Source organism: Spea bombifrons, chromosome 7, assembly GCF_027358695.1.
Source record: "Spea bombifrons isolate aSpeBom1 chromosome 7, aSpeBom1.2.pri, whole genome shotgun sequence".
NCBI lineage: Eukaryota > Metazoa > Chordata > Amphibia > Anura > Pelobatidae > Spea > Spea bombifrons.
The window spans coordinates 13,980,606-13,999,285 of record NC_071093.1 but is presented as its reverse complement, the minus strand read 5'-3'; the positions used below and the strand labels follow the sequence as shown (position 1 = coordinate 13,999,285).

Genomic DNA, 18,680 nt, shown 5'->3' with positions numbered 1-18,680 from the left:
GGCCAGCTTATATTCATTAAAGCAATAAGCGTTTCTTGCTGATATATATAATGGTTCCATAACAGTCCCCCCTTGAATATACGATGGCCGACTGTCCCTAATCCTGACAGATCCTACCGGACATGATCCCGCATCCTCTTCACCTGCAGTGGCGACAAATTATCCCTATTGGATAAAATCCCGGTTTCAGGTCTTGGACATGTCCCTCGGATCTATATGTCCCTACACGGGGCGGGGATTACTGTCAGGGGGAACTATCGAACTAGATGGTGTTTCATAAGAAGATGCAAAGCTTGGCATCGTGTCATCGTACATAAGCATTAACGGGATAGTCTCGCCTACTGCAAACATTTTATCGCATAGGCGTTGAAGACAAGGGACTACACAGAATAGCATAAAAGCAACAATAATCACAATAATCAGTAAAATTATTCCCAGCTGGACCAGAGCTTGTTTCCATCCTTTGAGCCAGCCAAACCATTCGGCCCATGGATGATCGATTCCGGAGTTGCGCTTTAATTCGTCTCCTAGAGAATTTAACTTTTTAATAGCCATGGTCACTTTTCCGTCGGGGCCTGTATTATCTGGGATGAAAGTACAACAAGTTTCTCTAATTATTCGACAGACCCCGCCTCTTTCTGCCAGAATCATATCTAATGCCATACGATTCTGAAAAGTCATCTGGGTTGCAGCCTCCAATTGATCCGAAAGTCCTTGGAGTGCATCTCGGGTATAGTTGACAAATCTCTGCTGATTATAATAGATATAGTTAATCCAGTCAACATTTTTATTTATTGTAACAATGGGAAAAATGGATTCGAAACCAGCGGCTACTTGATCTCGGGCTTTATACTCATCTGGGACCCCCCTAGGAACTCCTATTGCATCTATATACACATGGGGGTCGAAACTTCCTTCGGGGGCTTTTGAGACACTTCGTTTTTTACGGAACAGGGTAGACTGGGCCTCAACAGCTTCTGGCTCTTCCGACATTATAAATAACGGCATTATAACTTTGGCCAGTGCGCATTCACCAGTCCAACTACCTTCTAATCTGGTGCGCAATTTCATATCTCCACATAGCCAATAGATGTCTCCCAGAGAATATACTTGATTCTGTGTGGGGGGACCGGTCAAATTGCTGTATTCAGCACAATTACCATTAGAGAATTTACCAAGAAATTTGCCTGTTCCTTTGGTGTTTGAAATACAAATATAAGTGCCAGAATATATAGTAATTCCTCCGTTGAGCTTGGGAGCCTCGATTAGTAGAGGATATTCTCTTTTCCATTTCTCACATTCGGTGAATTTGTTACTGGTATTGGTATAAAGACTCAACAGACATAGTAGTGACTGATAGGGCAACTGTAGGGGTACTGTACCCAGATGTGGACGGGCTTTACCACACACATAGCAATTGGACTTATTGTGCTTAATAGCAGAATATTGCATCCACTCGAGCCATAGATTAATATCATTATATCCAGTTTCTATGGCTAAAGTATCATCATAAGTGGGATTCGCTATAGCTATCATACTTTGAATGGCGCGCAGAACAGCATATGGAATTTCCGGTGGTTTCGAAACTGGTTGGTTTGATGGTTTACCTTGTGGCTCTTCCCATTCTAAACTATTGTACATATCTTTAAGATAGAAGGGGGCCTTGCCGCTCATGAAACCATATTTGTAAATCCCGAAAATATATTTTCGAGCATCAGTTGGCCGGGGATTGGTTATCACCAGTTCCGGTGGATATGAGAGTCATTCGTGAGAGCAATGATTTACCATATTGATCTTTGAGGGCTAGGGCTTCAGGGGGCTTATATCCCCATTTGGTTCCTGAATTAGTTATAACAGAGCCCCAATACCTGCAGTCGTCCCCCCATTGCCCTCCAACATAGCATATGTACCCAACACATTCTCCTATTTGAACATCACAATACCCGGGGTCAAAATTGTCGGTGGTATCCCCTTCTTGTGTCATCACCCCGGTATATACATTGGTGTAGCGTTTAGAAACACAATCTATAATGTGACAAAATTGGAATGAGTATGTGGCTACTGTTGTGCTACTGGAGTTGTACCAAAAAATGGGAGGACCTGCTTGTTTTGCATCTCTTGTAATGGCTACCCGACCCCCCTGGTGACTGATAGCTTGGGCTGGTTTTCCCCATGTATGTTGGAAAATGAATGATAATAATAGTGGGATGCCCACTCTTTTGCAAAGGATATGCATTCTAGGAGTCATTGATTGGAGGATCGTATCCTTTGACTCTCTTGCAATGCGATGCGTGTATCCACGTGGGTTTCCCTTCAACTTTTATTGAGGTAGGAGTCGTTAGTAGCACTTGAAAAGGGCCCTCGAATCTCGGTTCCAAAGTAGATCGGACGTGTTTCTTCACGACCACCCACTCTCCAGGCAATAGAGAGTGAGTACCTTCGAGGATATTGGGATCTGGAATAGAAGAGAAAACTTGGGTATATATATTAGATAATTGAGTAGTCAAAGCAATAACATATTTTGCCATTGTTTCATAATTCATTTGCAACTGTTGTGGGAAGTATTGTCCTAACCTAGGGCTACTTCCAAAAAGTATTTCGTGTGGGGTCAGTTTGTGTGACGCCTTTGGCGTATGTCTGATAGCAAAAAGTACGATGGGTAGGCACTGTACCCAATTTAGACCAGTCTCTTGTGTCATTTTCAATATCTTTGATTTGATTATGCCATTTAATCTTTCCACTTTCCCGCTACTCTGCGGTCTGTAGGGAGTATGGAAAGCAAGATGTGAACCTATAATTTTCCACACTTCTTGAGTGACGTTTGCCGTAAATGCAGGTCCCTGATCACTTTCTATGACTTCTGGGACACCGAACCGGCAAATGAGTTCCTGAATAAGCTTCTTTGCGGTAGTGGGTGCGGTTTGGTTTCGTACTGGATAGGCTTCTGGCCATCCGGAAAACACATCTACCACTACCAGTACATACTGAAATGTCTGACACATCGGCATTTGAATATGGTCAATTTGAATCCGTTGGAAAGGGTATTGAGCATTCGGTAAACATTTGGATGGTGTAGGTTCTGTCCTTCCGGTATTGCACTGAGCACAGATTAAACATGATTCGGTGGTTCGTGCTAGCATTGGGGTGATTCCTGGTGCGATCCAGATTTTGTCGATAATCTCCTTCATAATGGTTTTAGACTGATGCGTCGGTCCATGAGCTAGTGATGCGACTAAAGGATATAAAGTCCGGGGTAAACAAAGATATTGGCCTCTGGCCCAGGCTCCCCGCTCATCCTCGAATGCTCCTTCTTGTATCCATTGATTTTGTTCCTTGGTTGAAGCTTGTTGTTGTAATCGAATTAAAATATCCCAGTCTAATTCCATTGGTGCTTTCTTGGTCACCGTCATTAAAGGGACCACTGAGTCTTCATCGAGAGCTGCTTGCTTGGCTGCACTATCTGCTAAGGCATTTCCTTTTGCTTCCATAGTGTCAGCCCGTGAGTGTGCCTTGACTTTGATCACTGCAACTTGTTTCGGGAGTAGGGCCGCAGTCATCAAAGCTTCAACTGCTTTCCCGTTCTTGATTGGAGTCCCTGCTGCGGTGATATAATCTCTTGCCTTCCAGATGACTCCAAAATCATGTACAACTCCAAAGGCGTACCTGGAATCCGTATAGATATTCGCGGTAGAATCTTTAGCCATAATGCAGGCCTCGGTGAGGGCAGCTAGTTCAGCCTCCTGAGCCGACTGATCCGGTCGTAGAGCTTTTGCACAGAGTACAGTCGTGTCAGTCGTAACCGCCATTCCCGTATGGAAATGACCCTTGTCATCGGCATATCTGGAGCCGTCCACAAATAGGGTCCATTCTGGGTTTGAGAGTGGGGTATCCTGTATATTCGGAGGCGAACCGACTTCCGCTTGCATCATGGTCAGACAATCATGTGGATCGTCCTCGGGTGGTACATCTGGAAAATCGACATTTGATGACTGTGTATGCCACAATAGCTGTTCCTGAAGATCTTCTTCTGTGGCTAGATCAATAAAATCCGTAGACGGAATATCAGTATACTCCCCCCTTGGAAGTGGAAGGAGGGCAGCCGGATTGAGAACATTGCATCGTTGAATAGTAACATTGTCGGGCAACAACAAACTCCCTTGGAGACGAAGATGACGCTGAGCAGTGAGATGTCTGGGTTGAGTCTGTTGTAAAATAGCTGAGATGTCATGTGGAGCTAGAATTGTCAAGGGATGTCCGAGGACAATATCTGAAGTGACGTCCAGAAGACAGCTGGCAGCGTGAATAGCCCTTACACAGGAAGGTGTCGCGCGAGCAACTGGGTCCAATCGTTTGGAGTAGAATCCGAGGGGACGATGTCGACCACCGTGCATCTGAGTGAGAACACCTGTGGCATGGCCTTGCCGTTCCATAACATAGAGACGGAACGGCAGAGAATAGTTCGGAATTCCTAAAGCTGGAGATGAGGCAATCATTTGTTGTAGAGCGTCGAATGAGTCCAGTGCCTCTGGTGTTAAATAAAAAATTGCTGGTAGTTCTCGAGGTATACAGTCATAGAGTGGTTGCATTAGCACAGAAGCGTCGGGAATCCAGGGACGACAGTATGAAATGAGACCCAGAAAGGTCTGTAGCTGATGTGGAGTTTCTGGCGGAGCCAACTCCAGGATGGCCTTTTTTCGTGCCATTGTAAGGTGTTTACGGCCTTTGGTAATACAGTGTCCCAGAAAAATCACTTTTTGAAGGCATAACTGTAGTTTCGATTTGGAGACCTTACAGCCAGCTGTAGCTAGAAAATAGAGTAGGTCCAGGGTAGTTTCTTGACACGTGGATGGGTCTGGAGCACAAAGAAGTAGGTCATCCACGTATTGCAGGAGCTCAACTTCCGGGTGAGCGTCTTGCCATGAAGAAAGCACAGAAGACATAGCTTTGCTGAAACTGGACGGGCTGTTTTGAGCTCCTTGTGGCATCACCGTCCAGGTGTATTGCCGACCAGCATGTGTGAATGCAAAAAGATATTGACACGAAGGGTGTAATGGAATGGAGAAAAAGGCATTAGCAAGATCAATTACAGTGAACCAGGATGCCGTAGGTGGAATACTGGATAGAAGAGTATGTGGATTTGGCACAATAGGGGTATCCAGAACCGTGGCTTCGTTGACAGCGCGTAAATCTTGTACCATCCTGTACACTGGAGGTTGGCCTTTTATCTGCTTCTTTTTGACTGGATACAGCGGAGTATTGCAAGGAGAGGTAGTAGGTATTATTGCACCGGATTCTAGGAGTGCAGCTACTTGAATAGATATTGCATCTAGTTGGGCCACTGATAAAGGATATTGGGCCTTGTATGGAAGAACATTAGGATCCTTAAGCACAACTTGTACCGGTGGGACATTGAGACGTCCAATGTCCATAGGTCCAGAGGCCCATAGGGTAGCTGGAAGATGGTCTAGCATGGTATTCAAAGAATTAAATAGATTATCCCAGGTTTCGGCACCAGGATCATGTACTACTGCCATAAGCATACAGGTTTCTTCAGGGGCAAGAGCAGTGTTGAGAGTGACAGTTCCTTTGTCAGTGAAGGTAATATTGGCTTGGATTTTGCTGAGAAAATCCGCTCCTAGAAGATTGAAAGGGCAAGTGGCACTGACCACAAATTGAGCTAGAGTAGATGAAGGCAGATGTATTGAAGAGCTTGTGACGGGTAAGGGGCGTGTGAGTGGGTTGTGTTGAACCACGCCTTCTAACCCACTACAGGGGAGTTGTATATCAGATAGCCAGGATGGTAATGCATCCGTCTCACAAAGCACGCTACGAGCAGCGCCAGTGTCAACAAGAAATGAGCAAGGTTTTCCGGCTACATCAAGAGTGATCTTAGGGGAAGGGCCGGAAGGAGGGGCGGAGACGGCCATGCAAATAGAGTCCCCCTCCTCCATTTGCTCGCCTATTTCCTATGGCTGAGGAGGAGGAGGTGGAGGAAGAGTGTTCTGGTTCTGGTTTTGGTTCTGGGCTTGATAAGCGGCCCACAGATGGCGACTACGGCATACTCTTTTAAGATGACCGACTTTTCCGCATCCAAAACATTTACGAGGTTGTCGCTGTCTGTCCGTGGCTTCATTAGTGGCGTCGGCTCCGGTCATTACCGCCATGATGGCGGACTTTTTCTTGCTGTTTCCTGCCTCCAATCCTTTAGCAACCTGTATAAGGACTTCAAGATCCATTGACCTCCATTCCGGGCGGCAGGTAGTGAGTACTTTGTTGAGATCAGAATGGAGGCCGTCTACAAAGGCACGACCCAACATACGAATATGTGCCACTTCTTGGAGTGAGAATCCTAGATCACGAAAATGTCGTTTGATTCTGTAGGCATATTTCTCCACTGACTCTCCTTTTTCTTGAGTTATATCCTGTAGAGATACTGTTTGTTCGGACAATCTGTCCTTCGCCCAGATTTCCAATTGCTTGATAAACTGTTGACCTGATTCAGTGGATCTGGGATCGCAAGGTAGATAAGATGGGTCTCGTATAATTTGGTTGAGAATAAGATCTGCGTAGTCTCCTGCTTTGGCTTGGACAATACTAACAAGGTCAGACCAGGTACATCCATAGGTAGTCCAGGCCTGTGAAACTTTTCGATAAAATGGCATTGGATGTGTATCAGGTTCAGGGAGATCTTTGACGATTGTATACAGTTGTTGCGGATTGAATGCTACATACTTGGAACGCGGCTCCGTGGAAGCGAGACCATCTCGTGGAGTAGCATTTTCTGTGGCGAGTCGGGTGGCTTGTACTATAGCTGCAGACATAATTTCAGCGAATTGAGAAGAAAACGGATTATTGGGATTTGTATTCCCCATGGATGGTGGCTGAGGGGCTGACGTACTTGAGGGCTGTTCGGTATCAGATTGTCGAGTATATCTTATACGGCGATGGCCTATAGGAGAACGTACAAAAGGTAAGCTCTGGTAAATACTTTGGGATTCCTCCCCCTCCTCTGAGCCCTCTTCTTCTGATAGACTGTCATGAGTTGGGCGCCAACTGTTTTGGATGCCTATTTCTTCATCAGTGAAAATAGGTTGGTGCTTAGGCCTAGCTCCCATCTCCTCAGCATGGAGAACAGGTGGGTCAAAACCCACCAAGGGGGACTGTGTGTGTTTGGGCTTAGTTCTTCTTTGGGGTTTAGTTATTGGTTTCGGTCTAGGTAACCTTTTTCCCTTTTTAAGTATCATACTGCTGTCGGCATCGGATTGGGTTGGGGCAGCTGTTGTGCCCTCGGTCGTATCTATTTCCTCCCCTTCTGGACTGTCGCCTGGGCCCATCATCATTAACGGGACAGTAGTGCTGGGTGTAGGTACCGGGGGTGTAACTACGGGAGGAGTGGGTGGAAATAGTACTGTTTGAGGTTTTTCTAGTGTTTTGCCTTCCTGGAGTAGTAGGCCTTCCTCAGCCTGGTGTTGGGCCGGAAGCATAACAGCACTAGTAGATATATTTTCCTTCTTTGTTTCCTCACCGCTTGCCATTATCATGATTGGGACCATATGTCTGGGTGCTGTAATCTGGGTAGGTAATACAAATGTGCCATCCGGATTAACTACTGGGTACAATGACACTGTGGGAATAGACATAGAAGATAATGGAGCTGGAGGTAGGCCAGAATTTTGGGCGTTGTCAGTTAACAAAGATGGCCTTGATGCCTGTACCGGATTTAACATGGAAGGCGGGGCAGGCAATTGGTGGGGATTTTCCACTGAAGACAGTTGGTGAAGTGCGTCACAAGATGGCGCTGGTGTCTGTGTCAGACACGACACAGTAGCCGGAGTAGACGGGGGGCGGGGGGCCTCACAGTACAGACAAGAGCGACGGCTTCCTGACGTCATTGCATTACAGGCTGGGCAGCTCCACCCCTTGTCCGACGACTCGGCGCCATTATAGAGCTGTGGCGTATAAGACATTGGAATTTTACACAGATATCTTGAGTGCTTTTCATCATACATTTCTTCGCCATCTAACGATTTAAATTCTTTGCTACAATCTAGCCAGATTTTAACAGTATCTTTCAATCCGTCGTCGTCTAATTTTCCTGCTTTTTCATTTAGGAGGTTTTGCCAGGTGCAAATTGATAAGGTTCCTCCTCTGGGTACTTTATATCGTTTTTCCAACTTAGATAATTGCTTAATGTATCTTTTCCCTCGTCTGTCAGCAACTAATTGGGAGGGAGTACAGAACCCACTTGGAACGCTGTTATCGTTCCCCATTCCGCAGCGGTATCGTAACCTTGTCCGCAACCGTCCGAAACCTTCTGATACGAGCGAGGCACACACACACTGTAGTAATATTATGCACTGGGGACAGGCGACTGGGCTGTCCAAAATAGTGTTAGTCTTACGGCACCGTCTGGGATCAGAGCAACTGGGTTGATCAGGTGTAGACTTGAAACACTTTACCGATTTCTACAGTGTGCTAGGGACAGGCGACTGGGCTGTCCAAATTAGTGTTAGTCTTACAGCACCGTCTGGGGATCAGAGCAACTGGGTTGATCCGGTGTAGACTTGAAACACTTTCCGAAACCTTTCCGAAACAGTGTGCTCGCCAGCAAAAGGGAGGCACCACAGTTCAACAAGTGATTATACAGTAGATTTACATGGGGTTCTTTTATTGCCTCTCGAGGGTGCGTCAACCACCTGAGTTCCCTCCTCCGAATACACACGTGAGTAACGAGAGACACACAAGGTAGATCAGAAACGATCTTACCTTGTAACTGGGCTGCAGTCCCAGGGTCTAATCGTCAGCTCACGGCGTGAACTCTCCCCGGGAGGGACCTCCGACAGGTACGGCTTCCTCGAGCCCCACGTTGGGCGCCAACTGTTTTGGATGCTTTCCAATAAAGCCTTTCTTCAATTGTTGAACTGCTCCAAATTATGTGAATATAAATGTACGTGCACGGAGAGAAAAATAAGACACACGACACACTCTGGGTCAGGTCCAAAATCACTCTGCTTTATTTTGTTTATATTATAGATTATATAGGGACGTCAAAAAGGGACGTCAGGTTACGTAAAGCTTATTAATTGGTTAATCCTGAAACTATGCGGAAATAGGCAGAAAGGCAGAAAACCGTTAGAAACAAATATTAGATACTTTCCTGCAACAAGATATAGCCAGAATGGCGCTTGCGGTTAGTAAAATATAGATAACTGAATACACTGCTACTTGCGTCTCTCACGTATCTGCGTGAGGTGTAACCCTTTATTGGTCGAGGCCAGCTTATATTCATTAAAGCAATAAGCGTTTCTTGCTGATATATATAATGGTTCCATAACACACTAAGACATCAGTCAGAGGTCATCTTTAATTTCAAATCCATGTTTGTTGTGTTTCTCCAACTACTGGTGAAGTCTCATAACTTTGAAATACTTATTTGAACTTCTTCCTGCATGCTGAAATCAAAGGATGTTTGACCCTTTAGAGTCTAGATTGCATTGTGTGTCGGTTTCTGGTATCGGTTGTCTTCCTGCAGCTTTTGAATAATTGTAACCCAGTAGTTTGTTGATTACGGAGCTGGATAGTCCGACTGACTACCTCCGCTGACTTGTGCTCTCTTAGCCTGGACAACACACTTTTTCCCAGTTTCCCAGTCACTAGCTGAGACTCCATGTAGGGTATAACCAAAACTTATTTTTCACACACATGGATGGATATATAGCCAGCAAAGCACACATTAACATAAAACAAAATATTGTGATACAAACCGCCCCCTTAATCTGCCTCCCTGAGACAACAGGGGCAGTAAAGGGATTAACAATACAATGGTCCCAACCGGGGTAAATGTCTGTAGTGGTGGAACTGAGATGGGGGGAAGAGACTGACAACACATTAATGCACCATGGGGTGGGGGAGTCTGACATTAAACTAAAACAATGGTGGTCACTCCCTGGTTGCAGATCATGGCTGTCTGCCAGAGATATTCCCCTCAGCAAGTGATGAGATGATATACTTCTGGAGGAAGACACAGAAGTCTTTACAAAGCCAGGGCCCATAGTCCATAGGGAGGAAGCTGGCTGTCAGGCATCTCCAGTGGTCCCAGTGATGGAGGGTTCTGTCACACACGTTCTAATAAGTGGAGCATATTCTTGTTCAGTTTAGATTTCCCATGGGGCCATCTATTATGTAGCTTGTCTTCTAGATGTGTGCAAATTCCATCAAACCCAGGTTTCTTTAACATGGTATTTTGTGGGGACATTTACTCAAAAACACAACTTTTGTGATATTGTGGAAATGTGGAAAACAACACTGCTATCAGCTTGGCAAAGAAATCCTTTTTCCCTTCTTATTCATATAATAAAGTGCAGCACTAATTAAAAAAGAAATGCAAACATCCCTTTCAGTCTGTTACTTCTGAGCTCAGTTTGTGATCTAGGGAAGAGCATTTGAAAAGCCATCACGGTGATGTGTCAAGCAATTTAGCTAAAGTACTCATCAATGTGCTGTGGGTTGAGATGGCAGTGCAATATTAGTCGTAAAAGAGTCACTTTCAGTATAAATATGAGTTTTAAAAAAACCTTATAGTCGCATTGCAGTTATTAAAAATTTGGAACATGTGTTTGATGGCCTCTTCAATTTCTTATTTTTAGCAGACGCTTCCAAGCTTTATCATTTGTTAGAGAGCGTTTTGACTTTTCTCAGCATCAACGGTGCCTTATAATTTGTTTCCCGTCTGGAAAGATTAAACCGTTTTTCCAGAGAAACGCAAACTTGATAATTTTATCTTTCTGATGAGAAACCTAGAGACAAGTGTATTAGTGTGATGCAAGTGGCCAAATAAACCCCATTATGTTGGAAGTAGTCAGCGATTCAACAAGGCCGTACATTCAAGCAAGTAACACGTGCTAACTGCTCAACAGGTGTGCATTTTAATGTATGCTAATCGTATTTTCTCACAATTAATTCTATTTTCAATTTAAAAAGTAATTGATAGTCTAAGCAGACCAAAACAAATATCTGGGTAGACGACTGAGAATTTTTTTTTTTTAAACACTGGCAACATATGTACTTTGAAACTTTTCTGCATACATAGACTATATGACCAAAAGTATGTAGCGTTGTAGAGACCCCCCTAATTATTGAGTTGAGATGTTTCCGCCACACCTATTGCTAACAGGGTGTATAAAGTCAAGCACATAGGCAGCGATCTCCAAAGACAAACATTGGCAGTAGGGTTGTACTGAAGAGTTGAGTGACTATAAAGGAGGCACTGTCATAGGATGCCACCTTAACCACAAGTCAGAACTTCTGCCCTGTTAGAGCTATTATTGTGAAGTGGAAGTATCCAGCTCAGCCACCAAGTGGTAGACCACACACACAGAGTGGGGCTGTTGAGTGCTGAAGAGCGTAATGCATAAAAATCACCAGTCTTTTGTAACATCGCTCAGTATTTATTTATACTTACACACACACCCTACCTTTGTTGGCTCAGAAGATTGTAGGCTGGTGCTCTTCTGCTCCTTCAAGGTCCTCACACACTATGTATGAGTGATGGTGGGAGCTTGTGTAAGGGGTCTGCGGGGGTCTAGCTGTATGTACGATGAGGGGTGTATCTGGGAGCTTGGGGACCTAGTGGTTTGTCCAGAGGGTGGGTGCTGCTGGAAGGACCCCAGAGGGCCATCGGTATGTCTGGCAAGGGGGGGGGGGTAGTTGTAGGGACACATGGGGGTCTTGTGCTATGTCTGGTGCGGGTAGAGCTGGTACTAGGGGCCCACAGAGGACTCACTTCTCTAAGACAAAAAAGGAGGGCCCAGCCCCTCACATTACTTTTCATCTGTCAAGTGAGGGTGTTATTTTGTATGTTAAAGTGTATTTAGAAACATGCGCATGTGTTGAGAGTAAGTTTTACCTTTTTGTGCATTAATCAAGCTGTCTAGAAATCACTAGGCTTGCTTTATGGTCATTTAGAGAATCGAATGCGTTTCATATTAATATGAGCTATTGTTCTGTGGGCCCCATTGAATCAATTAGGCACAGATGTTCACATGAGCTTTAAGTGTAGCTTTTTTCCCCCTGGCTGGCTTCTAAGCTTGAGGTTTTGATTTCAGGTAGCTCATTAAATCGCAAACCATGCATTAACCACCTACCTAACCTTAATTGGTTTTAAGAGAGGTCACTGAATTAGGCCCATTGTTATCATTACGTGTTACTGATAAAGAGCCACACGACTCAGTGGCAGAATAAGTATACAAAATAGGGAATATTTGTACAAAATATATAACAGCCCCTCATAACTACTTACATCTACTATGATCAAAGCCTTTTATTGTACCATGATAAATATTACTTTCAGAATTTGTAAGCCAAAAAAGAACTAGGCATAGATTTGAATTAATATTTCTTAAACTCCAAATTAGATTACAAATATTTATTAGTGAATTTTTGCATTTTTGATTCCACTTTAGTGGAGTAGCAGCGGATTCTACCTCATTCAGTTCTCATTTTCTATATTCTCTAGCGTAACTTTTCATCGTTGGAAAATATGCTATATGAATAGTAAAACATTGTATTCAGTTTACACATTTTGTGTGTTTATTAAATTATGTGGTCAAGATATGTTAAGCCATTTTTGTTTTACAGACAAAAAACACATATATTTTCATAAATCAAATTGAATTAAGAAGGGGATTTTTCATAAACTACTTGTGGCATACTCTAAGTGGTATTAGATCAACCTGTGGTTATGGTGGTAAGGTGAAAGAAAGTACATTCAAAATCAGGATTTCTATCTTCAGATCTACCGTATTTGCTCGATTATAAGACGAGGTTTTTTTCAGAGCAAATGCTCTGAAAAATACCCCTCGTCTTCTAATCGGGGTCGTCTTCTAATCAGACCTCAAATAGAGGTCTGATTAGGAGACTAAGATCCAGATCCCCCGCACCGCTGCAGGGGACCTGGATCCTCCTGTCTCACCCCCCCCATCATACACACACTTACCGGTGCTTCCTGCTGTATTGGCGGGGCAGCGGGTTGACGTCTACTGCGTCCTTCGCACCGGTGCGGGGAACTCTGATCTCTGACCTCTGACAGCCGGGGAAAGTATACGCGACGGACGCATACAAACCCCCGCTGCCAACTCCACCTCCTTGCGGCTGCAGCGGAAGGCGACGTCAACCTGCTGCCCCGGCTGGAAGCACCGGTAAGAGAGGGCTGAGAGGGGAGAGAGGGGGGAGAGAGGGGTGAGAGGGGGGTGAGAGAGGGGGAAGGGGGGTGAGAGAGGGGGAAGGGGGGGGGAGAGAGAGTGTGTGTGTTTGTGTGTGTGTGTGTGTGTTAGTTAAATGGGGGTATAGGGTGTGTGTGTGTGTGTGTGTGTATGTGTGTGTGTTAAATGGGGGCATAGGGCATTTCTGGAGTGGCGTTAAGGGGGCATTTAATAGAGCACTCTGCCTCCTGAAATGCCTTATACCTCCCTATATGCCATTCTGCCCCATAATATGCCTTTTAACCCCCTAAATGCCAGAGTGGCATATAGGGGTATAAGGCATTTCTGGAGGCAGAGTGCTCTATACAATGCCTTTTAACTCCCTTAATGCCACTCTGCCTCCTGAAATGCCTTATACCTCCCTATATGCCACTCTGCCCCATAATATGCATTTTAACCCCCTAAATGCCAGAATGGGATATAGGGGTATAAGGCATTTCTGGAGGCAGAGTGGCACATAGGGGGTCAAAAGGCATACCATGGGGCACAGTGGCATATAGAGGGTTAAAAGGCATATCATGGGCCACAGTGCCATATTGGGGTGGCAAGCCTGGGGGCAGATGTGCGTAACTGGGGGACAGGTTGGAAAATACAAGAAATAAAAACAAAAAAATATTTTTCTCAATCATAGCTTTTATTAAAAAAAATTGTTTACATGAATTAACATTTACTGGTAAAACTTTTTTCCTTTGGGGTCGTCTTATATTCAGGCTTTTTCTTTTTTTCCTAAGTTAATATTCAGATTTTGGGGGGTCGTCTTATAATCAGGGTCGTCTTATAATCGAGCAAATACGGTACTTTGGATAGTACCACACAAATCTGTGGTCACCCAATAACTAACACAGAAAGAGAAGAGTTTAAAACATAAAGGTAATATAAAACGAATAAACAAAATATAGCCGAAATCTCTGTGATGAATCCTGTTGGTGCGATATAGATTCAAAGCTTTCCATTTCAAAATCGCTCACACAGAGACTTTTTTTTATTCTGATATTTTTCTCAGCCAACGGCCTGATTTCACAGCCATGATATTTGAATAATTGGAAGACTTACAACTTCTCTGTATTGTATGTTATATTAATAAGTGTTACAGTGTACACAAAACTGCGATACACATATAAGTGACCTTACCTCTGATAACGAATACTGGTTGATACTCATAAAAGACTATGATGCATTATTTTTGCTTCACTACTTTATTTACATACAGCTAAAACCGTAAAACAAGCTTAAAAGTGCTGAATTAACATACAGCTAAAACCGTAAAACAAGCTTAAAAGTGCTGATTTACTTACACAAAACAATACTTTTCTCTCTCTGGTGTGTTAAGCATGTAATCGCTAGCAGATATGTAATTTTATTATTTCATCTGTTCTTTCCACTGATGGTATAATTGCATTTAAAAAATAGAGAAACTTTAAGAAGCTTTTCAGTTTGCATGCAACAGCAATTGGCAGGTTTTGTGTGTAAAGCATGACTTAAAAATTATGAATGAGGCAAAACTTTACACGATTAAAGGGACAATCCAGCGACCATATACTCTGATAACTGTGCGGTCCGTTTAATATTTTTTTTTTGGTCCATTTTCCAAATGCATTGGGGATTTTCATTTTGGAAGAATACATATGAAGTAATCACAGAGAACTTTAATATGCATTCTTCTACAGAAATAGTGTCAGACATTAGAATGTCCTTTTAAATCATTGTTTCAAAGCTCTCATTGGGTCTAGGAATGATCTTCTGGCATTCAGAATAGGTTTAAAATCAGATGGGACAGCAAAAATGGTGAGTGGAAAAATGTAGAAAGTGGAAGATAGTTATTACTAATTCTATGCATCCTTCCAGGTCTGTTCCACCTTTAATCACTGTCAACAGATGATCAGAGATAAACCCCTCTGCTGGAAGACACCACCCAAAGAGGTCCCCCAGTGTATTGCTACTTACAAGCAGGGGCGGGCTGGGCCGGGGGGCAATTGCCCCCCAGGCCGCCCTGAATCTACATTAAACGGCCGCGCGGCCGCCCATTTGAGCGGCTGATCCGGCCACACCAGGGCCGTCTTTAACGACTGCAGCATCCGCGGTAGGCCGGCCGAACTGGCCGGCACACCGAAATGCCATTGCAGCCGATGTGGCTGTGACTCTTAAAGCGGCCAGCGTGTCTTACGGACGCTTTAAGAGTCACAGCCACATCGGCTGCAATGGTTAATCATTAAGCGGCCGTAAATCATCAAGCGGCCAGCGTGCCTGCACAGTGCCGCCCAGTGTCCTGTGTGACTCCGCCCCATTGAGCTCAAGGGGGCGGAGTCACACGGAACAGCTCCTCATGACAGCTAGAAGAGCACGTTGGAGCACAGCAGCAGTGAAGGATGCGGCAAAAAACGTAAGTATTAAAAAAATAAAAATATACACTTTTGCTGCTGCAGCTAATGAAAAGGATACTTAACCATATCATTTCTGCCAATTAAAAAAAAATAAAACATAAATAGTTGGGGTAATAGGCGGAAGGGGAGCCATATTCAAAGGGGGGGCTGCATTGGGACAACAATTAAATGCAAAATGGGGTGGCTAGGGGGTATATGTACACAAAAGGGTGGTTGGGGCACCACATAAATCAATACACAAAGGTGGGGGGCTGGGTTCAAATTACATAGGTCAGTCATTAACAATGCAAAGGGGGGCATCAATACACAAGGGAGGGGGCTGGCTGGGGACATCACATAAATCAATACACAAGGGTGTTGGGGCATAATGGACAAAGGGGGCTGGCTGTGGGCACAAATCCACATGGGGCAATACACAAGGGGCATAATGTACAAAGGGGTCTGGCTGGGGGCACAAATCCACATGGGGCAATACAGAAGGGTGTGGGGGGAAATACATTAAAACCAAAGGGGGGGCTGGCTGGGCATCAATACACAAGGGGGAAAAACAAACAACACACTGGTTGCATTTTGGATGTGGGTGTCAGTGTCGCAGAGCCTGTCCTGGTGTGTGTGTGTTTGGATATCGGTGTGGCAGAGCCTGTCCTGGTGTCTGTTTGTTTGGCTGTCTGTGTGGCAGAGCCTGTCCTGGTGTGTGTGTGTGTGTGTGTGTGTGTGTGTTTGGGTGTCGGTGTGGCAGAGCCTGTCCTGGTGTGTGTTTGGATGTTGATGTGGCAGAGCCTGTCCTGGTGTCTGTGTGTTTGGCTGTCTGTGTGGCAGGGCCTGTCATGGTGTGTGTGTGTTTGGGTGTCAGTGTGGCAGAGCCTGTCCTGGTGTGTGTGCCTGGGTGTCGGTGTGGCAGAGCCTGTCCTGGTGTGTGTGTCTGGGTGTCGGTGTTGCAGAGCTTGTACTGGTGTGTGTGTTTGGGTGTCGGTGTTGCAGAGCTTCTACTGGTGTCAGGGCAGGCTGTTTGGGGACAAAATTGGCTCACCCTGGGCTGTTTGGGGATAAAGTTGGCTCACTCTGGACTGTAATTTGTTAATGTTATCTTGGTGCTGGTCGAGTTCTATGTGGGCAGTGTGGACACCAGGGCTGGCTTTGGGGGTGTGCATCCTGTGATCTATGCCTGTAATTTAAGGGTTTTTATCTATACCTTTAATGCTTAGTTGTTATGTGATTTCCAGTTGATCTTTACCTGCAAAGCTGGATTTGTGTGTTATTCTACTATGCTATGTTTGCATACATTGTTTATGTATACCTGCAAATACAGAGTTTGTATTTCTTATTCAGTTGGTCTATACATGCACGTGCTGTTTACATGTGTTGTTTATTTGATCTATACCTGAACTACCGGGAGTAAGTAAAACAGAGGTGTGGCTTAGTGAACGAGGGACAAAGGGACTCTGGGGATAATTACAGGCAGGGGCCCAAGGAAATGCCAATTCTTCCATATTTAAATGTTATTTTGTCACAAAGATTAGCTGTTTTTAAATGTATTAATTTAAACATTTTTTTTTTTTACTCCCAGTCCCATCACATGACATCAATATGCGTTAGAAAATCGGGAAAAGATGGGCATGTATAGTGGGCTGATTCGGTGGCGCAACGGGCCACTTGACTAGACTTGCCCCCCAGCCCATAGGCTGCCAGCCCTCCCCTGCTTACAAGGGAGATCTCTGATTTCCCCAATGGGCCAACCTACACTATAAAGACTGCATTCATATGATGCAGTCAAATGCACTGTATCCCTTTGAGACATGGAACATAGGATATGATGTTATAACCCATTGCTCAGCAGTGAGGGTATAGTTTCTCCTAAAGAAGCATCAAGATATTGCTATGAACTGTAAAAGGGGGTTCTGGATATTCTCCTACCTGCAGCATTTGCAGAGCCAGCACTGGAGTATCTCACGTGTCAGAAGATATGTTTGGCCAAACACATCTCCTGCACGACAACTCGCTGGGGGATTCAGCAGAATGAAAAACATGAAAATCAAAAGAGACCACACAGTCATGATACGCGTTAATGATTAGCATCTATTTTCTGTAGACGTGTATGCACCATGTATCCTCCTAACAGGGCACGTCATCTTCAAAACTTTTTTTGTATTTTTTTCTTTAGGTATGAAGCGCCCTTTAAGCCCCGACAACATACATGAAAATGGGAAAATGAGTACCGCCATGTTTTTGCGCTGCTTTGAAGAAAAGCTCACTTGGGAAGAACAGACAGACTTTATTAATGAAAAAAAGAAGTTTGAATTTTCATTGTGTGAAGTATGTAACATCCAGCTGAACTCGGCTGCACAGGCCCAGATCCACTACAATGGAAAATCACACCTTAAAAGAGTAAAGCAACTTAACAAGGGCAAAAATCCCACAAACACATCATCGGGTTCATTACTTGTAAGCAACAGCACAGGTAAGGGATATGCTCTATATAAATACATACCGGTATATATAACGTCCGATGCTATTGGACTCCCATCGTATTCTGTGTTATATGCTGCTGCCAAAATACAATGAACAGAGCTATATCTAATTACAATATATATATAAATAAATATTCCTTTCCACCATCGCTTTCTATGCTGGACACGTTTTCTGTTTTCTACTTTTCCACTCACTGCAGTATAACATCTTCTAGTGTCAACTCCTCAGAGATTATGAGAAAGAGTAATGTAATAAAAGTTAGGTAATTGCTCTGTATGGAGGAAAAGAGTATTCCACAAAGTAGATACTGAAGAAAGTCTCTCTGATGGCCAGAGCTCAACAGTGTCAAGGGGGCTACTTGGATAGCAAATCCTAACCCTCCTCCAGCTCTTAATTAGCTGGGAATCTGGAGTTAGAAACTAGTTGCAAAAGGTTCTTATAGTAATGTGGCCAAAATGTTAAGCAGAGAACTGAGGGAAATATAGAAAAGGTAATTTGCAGGTACCTCAGTGGACATAGAACAGGAGTAGCAGGGATACAATAAAAGGTGTCGTATCTAAGATAGCATTGT

General features: G+C 44.2%; 1 protein-coding gene across 1 annotated transcript in view; it reads left to right on the top strand.

Annotated features, from left to right (window-relative positions):
• Nucleotides 1-18,680, top strand: part of ZNF385B (zinc finger protein 385B) — a 155,808-nt gene that overhangs the window by 30,156 nt on the left and 106,972 nt on the right. Inside the window, exon 2 of the mRNA XM_053471017.1 lies at nucleotides 17,802-18,098. Coding sequence (XP_053326992.1) covers nucleotides 17,804-18,098 — 295 coding nt within the window. The 5' untranslated portion in view covers nucleotides 17,802-17,803. The remainder of the gene's footprint in view (nucleotides 1-17,801; nucleotides 18,099-18,680) is intronic.